The sequence below is a fragment of the Dendrobium catenatum genome, unplaced genomic scaffold (genome assembly GCF_001605985.2).
Source record: "Dendrobium catenatum unplaced genomic scaffold, ASM160598v2 fragScaff_scaffold_621, whole genome shotgun sequence".
Classification (NCBI taxonomy): Eukaryota; Viridiplantae; Streptophyta; class Magnoliopsida; order Asparagales; family Orchidaceae; genus Dendrobium; species Dendrobium catenatum.
Genome location: NW_021319083.1, coordinates 14379140 through 14388398, shown reverse-complemented (window position 1 = coordinate 14388398; position 9259 = coordinate 14379140). Strand labels below are relative to the sequence as shown.

The window sequence follows — 9259 nt, the reverse complement described above, 5'->3', positions numbered from 1 at the left end:
TGATGTTTGGTTCGGTTGAAAATAAGAAGGCGATTTTAAGATGCCTTTGGGGTACGTTAGCATTGAAGAAAATATGGTGTATGGACTTGAAGAAGAAGCTTCATTTGAGACGATTTTTTTATTACTTTTTTAAAATAATCTTTTAGTATAAAAATTTAAAATTTTTACCTAAAAATTTATTTTAAGAAGCAACAGAAAGTAGTTTCAAATGAAGCCTAATATAAATCCATTATACATACTCCTGATCAGCCTATCCAAACAAGAGAAGTAAAGAGGAAACTGAACACTCTTGCGATAGTGTTCAGTTCCTCTTTACTTCAATAAATTCAAACAAAATTCGAACAAAATTTATTGGATTGTATGCCATATCCCACTTCTTATAAAATTCATGAAATTTTTAAGTGCTTTCATATGTTGGTTAAGGCTTCATTTGGGACTGTTTTTTTACTATTGTTTATAGCAATTTTTTAATACAAATATTAATTTTTTTATACTAAAAATGATTAAAGAAAAAAAGTAAAAGAACCATCACAAACGAAACCTAAATAATATATATCATATATGAACTATTTTTCTCTGTATTTTCTTAGAAATGGAGAAGGGCCACAACAAATGAGATCCCTACTTCAAAGGGAAAGATAATTCATTTAAAATTTTTAAAAACATTCCAAAAAGTTATATCCGATCGCAAATATAATACTATAAGATTTACTTTATAAGTTTCATTATTTTATATTTCCCTTAACTAATATTCACAATAATTTCACAAACAACTTTACAAAATACTGTCAACAGCCAAAACTAATCCCATTCTAAGCATTAATTTGAAAGTTTTTCAGCGATATATTTCAATTTTTAATTGATAGATTACCCATTAAATTATTTATCTTTAATTAAAACAAAAAAACAATTCTACGTGAAATTATTCTGTGCGGTCACCAGCAGGGGCGGAACCAGCTTCAATTTTGAGGGGGCAAGTACAATACATAAGTTATTTAAAAAAATTAAGCAATAAAAAAAAGTGTAATTAGATTGTCATGAAAAACACGGAATAAAATATTAGAACTAAATTTGAAGAAATATATAAACATTTTAAGACAAAATAATTTTTTAGAGGGGGCAAAAGTTATTTTTTAGGAGGGGCAAAAAAAAATCTCTATAAATTCTTTTTTTTCTTTCCTATAAAAAAATTTTTTTTTTAGGGGGGACAACCCCCCCCGTCATGAAAAACACGGAATAAAATATTAGAACTAAATTTGAAGAAATATATAAACATTTTAGGACAAGTTAGGACAAGAATTTTTTAGAGGGGGCAAAAGTTATTTTCTAGGAGGGGCAAAAAAAAAATTCTCTATAAATTTTCTCTCTTTCCTATAAAAAAAAAAAAAAAAAATTTTTTTGAGGGGGTCAATTGCCCCCCCTAAGCCTAAAGTGGTTCCGCCACTGGTCATCAGACGTCGTCCTAAAAAAAATTTTTTTGAGGGGGTCAATTGCCCCCCCTAAGCCTAAAGTGGTTCCGCCACTGGTCATCAGACGTCGTCCTAAGACGGATAAGGATACGCCACATCACTTTTTAGCTATGTACCGGTGATGTGTATTGTTGTGTACCGAATGACGTGACGCATTCTGATTCACCTCTAGACCGTCCAGTGACCGCATAGAATAATCTCTCCAATTCTACAGCATGAGTTTCCGTGCATACATAGAAGGACAACTGACAAAAATGCTACAAGATATTGCCAAAACAAGAGCTTACAAATCAAAACAATAAAACAGTATTTCTAATGAATACTGGAAGGCTAAGAATATTTCTCTTAATTTTCTTAGAGTCCATTACATTTTTTCCTTCCATATAAAAATAAAAATATAAAGAAAGGTTAAAATTATAAAATAAAAAAAAATACAATAGAAAAAATTTGAACTTCTGCATATGCGCATCTAGCAGAATCATGAAATTGTGATTTTAAGAAGATAGGACCTGGCCTACCTAAACTGCGACATGGATTTACAGTGAAAAAATGGATTGAGATTGATCCACCAGTATGGAATACCTGAATGCAGCGAGTATTTCCAGCCGTTTCAGAGCAATTCAGGAACCATCTCTTGCAGCTTTTCCCTGAAGAGATCCCTTCACAAAGACCTATTCAATTACATTGTGAGTTGGAAAGCAATCAATATCTTCATTGTTTGCTCCAACAGAGTTCATTTTCCAGGGTTTTGAATCACCATGGGCGTTACTATGCTCATAATCAGCCATGTTTAGGATTCCATCATCTCCACATTCCAAGATATTCAGACCCTCATAGGAAGTAGAGGAGTCAACTTGAACATGTTGATTCTCAGCAGAATCTGTTGAGTTTCTATCAATGGTTTGTATGGCCGAACCTTCGTCCCCCTCGATTCCGACGAGAGGCTCCTCGCATTCCTCTTCTCCTTCTTCGGACAACGGAAATTCAACGTCGCTACTTTCTTGCCACTCATCATTGTCGCTGTCCACGTTCGACCGATCGAACCGGTTCTGATGGGCCCGTTTACGGAGCACGAAAACATTGAAGTAGTAGCTGACCAACTCTTTAAAACTGGTGGATGGAAAAGCCTTGCGGAGCGCTGCCCAGAAGTTCCTTCCTGCTGATTCAGGATTTGATAACACCACTTCATGGAAAAGATTTTCCTCCTCTTCAGTCCATGTTTGGGCAACACTCTCTCCCATGTGGGAAAATCCCATTTGTATGAACTCTTCCTGTCCCAATGCTCTAATAAGATTTTCCCTGGCTTCCATCACATGCTTCCTCACACAGTTGATGGAACCTTCATCAGTGCAATCACAAACAATCTTACAGCTTGGAACATCCTTAGCAATGGAGTCGCGGTCAGGCATAGGCATGACACAGGTTCCTAGCCACTTATCAGCACTAGCTTCATCAGGACCAGCATATGAAGTCGTTCCATTGTCTGAAGCAATATTAGAATCCCGAGTTATCCAGTTTGGAAGATCTGCTTGATGAACTGGTCCGACTGGTACATGTCGCCGATGGGAATGATCAGAAAATTGGAAATAAGTATCTTCCAGCTGATCAAATCCCATTATTCGGTGATCAATTTCATATCCTGGATATAAAGAGAACCAGGAAGGTTGATCAAGCCCGGTAGCCATTTCCGCCGGATTGGATGTTAACGAAGGGAGTGTCAAATTATCTGCTTCAAAGCTTTTATCATGAGCATCCACACCAACTGCTGCTCTTCTCCATTCTGCCTCTTCTGAAATAGGCAAATCATGGTATATTTTAATTCCAAATAATGCCCACATACTAACACTACTTAACAATAGCATATATTATATGCAAGGATTCGGTTCTTTTTGAGGTCTACCTGGAAGTTTTCCCTCGGGGGGAACACTAACAAAAGAGTTTTCATGAAGCTGTTCCAACTTCCCTGCTTCATTATCTTGCCTTGCCCGCTTATTCACCGCGTCGTCGCAAAAATAGCTTGAAGACCGTTTACCATTCTCAACTGCTTCAGTTCCCAAGGATCTTTCTGCTGCAAGCGAAGAAGTAACGGCATAGTCAAGCGAAGAAGTAACGTCAGTGAACATACTGGATATGCCATCAGTTCTCATTCTGTAATCCATGTCTTTAGCAACTGAGCAAATATGATAACCCCCACCCTCAAGACTAGCCTTAGGATCTTCCCTGCTGTCAAAACACTCCTTATCTTCATCATAACAAAAATACACTATCAGATAGAGAAAATGAACCTTCATATCACACAGAAAATGAAGTCATATTTCCTTTTACCAGACACGTGATGTTTCCCAGAAACAAATTTAAATGGAGAAACTTCTGTGGATGCCCGAAAATAGCCAGCACACTCCATTTGCCTCAGGTGTTCATAGGAAAGCTGGTATGAGTCGTCGGTAACACAAGGCTGCCTGTTGTACATCTTCAAGCTGGAAAAGAAGGAATAATACAGGTTGCTATTACAAACTATGATAGTATTTACAGCAATAAGAATAATTAGACCACTGGAAAAATGCAATGCAATAAAAATTACATAAAAATTTTCACTAGGCGCCAACAAGAAATGAAATTTTTAGTAAATTGATTGAACATGACCATCAATGGTTGTGCTGACTAGGAGTATAATATAGCTTTGCTCACAAGATATGCAACGATAAAGATTACTAACACAAAGCCACAGCTTAAGTTGCTTCCAATGCATATAAGAGCTTTTTGGACAACTAAAACGAGTCAAAGCATTTTATTTTAGCTGATATTAATCAAATGAATATAATTAAACACACACACACACAATAAAAAAAGCCAAGTTTATAGTCATTTTAAAAAAATGACCGCAGACAGTTTATTCCATTTAAGAAAACAATGCTGCTGCCCCTAGACAACTTGAACCAAAATTCATCTTTTTTTAACAAGATTTTTCTGAGCTCAGTTTAAATGAGTTGCAATAAATATACAAGCCTCCAGTTAGCAGGAAATTTGAAAACTACAACTCCAACTGATGAAGGCCACTAATATTATTTTAAATTTGTAAGAATAATTAACTGTTTTTTTAAATGTTTAAAAAAAATTGGCCGGGGGGGAAGGGAAGGGGGGGGGGGGGGGGGGATAAAAAAAAACATCTGAAATTCAATTTCAGATATTTAATTTTTTTTTATTACCCCCCCAACTCCTGTTAATTATTCTTACAAATTTAAAATAATATTAGTAGCCTTCATTAGTTGAAGTTGTAGTTTTCAAATTTCCGGCTGATGGAGGTAAGGATAAATAGGTGATTAATTATTCCATAATTGAATTCCTTGATAAGGAAGGAAATGATTAAAATAAGGGAGAGATGGGGCCGGCCATATGGGGAGGGAGGAGAAAGGTATACATACAATGTATGTGGACCATAGCATTAAAAGTGATGGGGTAATTAAGTCTGAAATTAATTTCAGATTTGAGAGATTTGAGGGGTTTCCTAAATGAGAGTTGTTTTAATTAGAAAGCTTTTGAAATTCAATTTATTTTGAATTTAAATTCAAATTCTTTTCAAATAACAAGAGGCTAAATAAGGAAATAACTAATAGGGATTTAATTTGGGATCTAATGAGAAGTGAGAGGGAGGCTGGCGGTTAAGGAATGATATAATGGGTGTAATTAATGAGGAGAGGGGAATTGGGAGGGAATTTAAAACTTCCTAAATCATGATTCTAAATAGGAAAAGGGTAATTAAATCAAATCTAATTTAAAATCAAATTAGACTTAAATTCATGAACTTTTCTAATTTAGCTTAGTTAATTTTAGTAAAGTATTTGAAATTCAAATTTGAATTTCAAATATATTTAATTTTTACCCCAAATTAGGTAGGCTAATTTTGGTAGGTATTAATGATGATTGAAATCATCATTAAGAGGAAAAAAGGGATGGGGGTGGCCGGCGGCTAGGAGGATGGGAGGAGATGGGGTGGCCGACTAAGAGATGGTGGTGGAGTGGTTTATGACCGGCGGTTGATATGGATAGGAAATTAAAATTTGGATATTTGATTTTTTTTTTATTTCCCCCCCCCCCCCAACTCCTGTTAATTATTCTTACAAATTTAAAATAATATTAGTGGCCTTCATTAGTTGGAGTTGTAGTTTTCAAATTTCCGGCTGATGGAGGGAAGGATAAATAGGTGATTACTTATGCCCATAATTGGATTCCTTGATAAGGAAGGAAATGATTAAAATAAGGGAGAGATGGAGCCGGCCATATGGGGAGGGAGGAGAAATGTCCACATACAATGTATGCGGACCATAGCATTAAAAGTGATAAAGTAATTAAATCTAAAATTCATTTCAGATTTGAGGAGTTTCCTAAATAAGAGTTGGTTTAATTAGAAAACTTTTGGAATTCAATTTATTTTGAATTTAAATTCAAATTCTTTCCAAATAACAAGAGGCTAAATAAGGAAATAACTAATAGGGATTTAATTTGGGATCTAATGAGAAGTGAAAGGGAGGCTGGCGGTTAAGGAAGGATATAATGGGTGTAATTAATGGGGAGAGGGGAATTGGGAGGGAATTTAAAACCTAAATCATGATTCTAAATTAGGAAAAGGGTAATTAAATCAAATCTAATTTAAAATCAAATTAGACTTAAATCCAGAAACTTTTCTAATTTAGCTTAGTTAATTTTAATAAAGTATTTGAAATTCAAATTTGAATTTCAAATATATTTAATTTTTACCCCAAATTAGGTAGGCTAATTTTGGTAGGTATTAATGATGATTGAAATCATCATTAAAAGGAAAAAAGGGATGGGGGTGGCCGGCGGCTAGGAGGATGGGAGGAGATGGGGTGGCCAACTAAGAGATGGTGGTGGAGCGGTTTATGACCGGCGGTTGATATGGATAGATTGGAGGAGGCTTGTGGCTTTGGAGGGGTTTGTGGGAGAATCGGTTGGTGGCAAGTGGGGGAATTTGGTCGGCGGTCAAGGGAGGAGGAGAAAATGATTTAGGGAAAGAAAGATACAACCGTGAGCCCGGACGCATCCTGCAGCTGATGGGTAATACGTTGCCCTTCTCCAAGGGACTTCAAGCCACGAGCCCGAACCCATCCTGTGGCTGGTGGAAACTCTGATTCCCTCCCATAGGAATCTCACCCAAGTTCTCTCCAAAGAACACAAGTGCAAACAAAATTTCTTTTCTTAATAATTCATCATTACATTACACAAGCAAGGGCCTCTATATATAGACCTAAGAAACTAAAACAAGGCATATATGCCCCTAGGGCTTACATAGGATGACCCTTTTAAGTACGGGTAAAAAGGGAAAATTCATAATAAAAATAAAAATTACAAATAAAAAATTAAGATAAGATAGAAAGATCTCGACCATCGATTGTCATCTCCTCTGAAAATCTTCATGATCGGATGTCTGCATCAGGAGTAATTCAGACCGTAGAGCAATTCAGACTAGGAAGTAATTGAGAAAACAAACATGCATCCATGTCATCAGTATTATGAAATCATTCATCACACCATATCAGCCATCTTGTTCCACCACGACTAGAACCATTCAATATACCCAAGCTAGCATTTCCTTCGATTCGAGAGGAAGGAATAACTCTCCAAATCTCTAGCCGTAGCTTAGAGCCCAAAAGAAAAACTAGCTCTCTCCCAAATCACATTCAAAATCAACATGAAAAACTCAAACCTAGGTTAACTCCCTCTTAATACAATCTAATTCAAAACAAAAGCAAAAGGACCTCTCTACCCTTCCTTCTCCCTCCAAAAACACTTAAACCATGTTTGAATTGCAAGTGGACCCCACCCCTTGGCCCTTTCCCTCTTCCGCCTCCCCCCTGTTCCGTTTCCGCCTGGAGAAGACCCGGACCGGCTGAGCCGGTCCAGGTTGGGCCAGTCCAGGCTGGACCGGCCTAACAGTCGCCAACACGTCGCCTCCACATCGATAGCCCGTTGTCTCACTCAAGGTCTTCAGATGTCGAAGTCATCGTGTCACTCGCAATAGTAACTCATCTCGCTCACGATCTTCATCTATACAACATGTTGTCTCGCTCGTAGCAGTAAGTCTTGGTCCTCTGCGTTCCATCTCCAGAGATTATTGCAAGAGGGATTATAGTGGAAGGTATTGAGGATGATAAGAAAAAAGTATTTTTTTCTAAAATATCGACGACACAAAGCCAAACTTGCGGTTTTTTCCGCTAATTTGACAAAAAAAATTAACAGGGCATTAAATGGGGATATTTTTTAAATAGTTGGGAGACTAGATTGGGTCATTATTGAAGTCAATGATTAAATTGGGCATTCATTAATAGTTTAGAGACAATTTTGGGCTTTTACTCTACCTAAATATATAGAGATATGTTTCAACATTCTATACATGGTATATTTAAATATACATAAACGAATAACTAATATATAATTACACACAAACACATATTCACTCATATCTAAATAATAATATAATATGCCATAACTTATGATCCATAGCATATTACATAATAAACTAATATAAATATTTTATACATTATATCTATAACTTGTTACAGTAATACATGAATAACTATATTTCTATCCTAATATGTATTCTTATATGTAAAAATATTAAATCATAAGAATTATATTATTGTGTTTGTGTGTATATATGTAATTTTACTAAGAATATAATAAATGTCCTTATGTAGGTTGACTTAAGTAGATTTTCCAATATAGTTGATATGATATGTAGAATACTAGAATGCTTTCATGCAAGGGAAAATTAAGGAACCAGTGAACCACATATCAATAAGTTACCAATTAATCAAAATCATATTCTTTAAACGAAAACAAGAGATAGTAGAATTTTAAGTCAAATTGATAATGAAATGATTATAGATATCAAAGAATTTCATCAAAATTTGAAAAAAAAAATCAACAAATAAATTAATATGTTTCCACAAAATCATATTTTTGACAAATCACTTTTCCACAAAAATAAAGAAAACTAAACTAGACCAATAGCCCTGGAATAAAACTACCAATATTTATAAATAAAAAAAAAAAGCCCCGTGCTAGTTCAATGAGATATTTTCTTCTTAATCAAATTGTTGCACTTGTACCACACTTGAAAGAATCTCATATCAACTTCCACTCATAAGATTGAAATTATATTTCAGATATTTTCTTCAAACCAAAGATATAAATTACATGACTCAAACTATTATTAATAGACTCATCATAAAATAGGCTAGTAAAAAAGCTTAGCAAAGGATCAATCTCAATTTAGATTCAAGTTAATCCCAATTTTAATTTTAATTTTAATTTGAAAATTTCAATAAACTTAATTACATTGTCCCATCCCCACAATCTAGGTCATTAAAAAGAGAGAGATGCGCCCACATCGCTCTCAAACACATGCTATTAGCAATAGCTACATATTAGTTGAACTGTAGAATTGACGGAAACATGCCCCCACGAATGCGCATCTAGCACTTGCAACATATTTGCAGTTTTTGCACGCGTCCACAACAGCTAAAATCGGCATGTCCTCTCCATATTTTTTAATGAATAATGTTAAAGACCCTTGCCTTAGCCAACAACCATCACATCACTTCAACTACGAATTCTTTCACAATGGAAAAATAAACAGTAGGGAGTTTAACTTTCCTAATAAATAGTCAAAAAAAAACTTTTAGAAATAGCTACTCTAACATCCAATCCCGAAAGTAGGAAGTGCACTGATGAGGACATCAAGACATGAAAAATCTACTAGAGGCGTGGTC

At 35.3% G+C, this 9259-nt stretch overlaps 1 protein-coding gene across 1 annotated transcript in view; it reads right to left on the bottom strand.

Annotated features, from left to right (window-relative positions):
- Nucleotides 1-1705: 1705 nt before the first annotated feature.
- Nucleotides 1706-9259, bottom strand: part of LOC110115942 — a 15011-nt gene continuing 7457 nt past the window's right edge. The window contains exons 2-4 of the mRNA XM_020849360.2: nt 3795-3946; nt 3370-3711; nt 1706-3258 (exon numbers count right to left, since the gene is read on the bottom strand). Coding sequence (XP_020705019.1) covers nt 2141-3258; nt 3370-3711; nt 3795-3939 — 1605 coding nt within the window. The 5' untranslated portion in view covers nt 3940-3946 and the 3' untranslated portion in view covers nt 1706-2140. The remainder of the gene's footprint in view (nt 3259-3369; nt 3712-3794; nt 3947-9259) is intronic.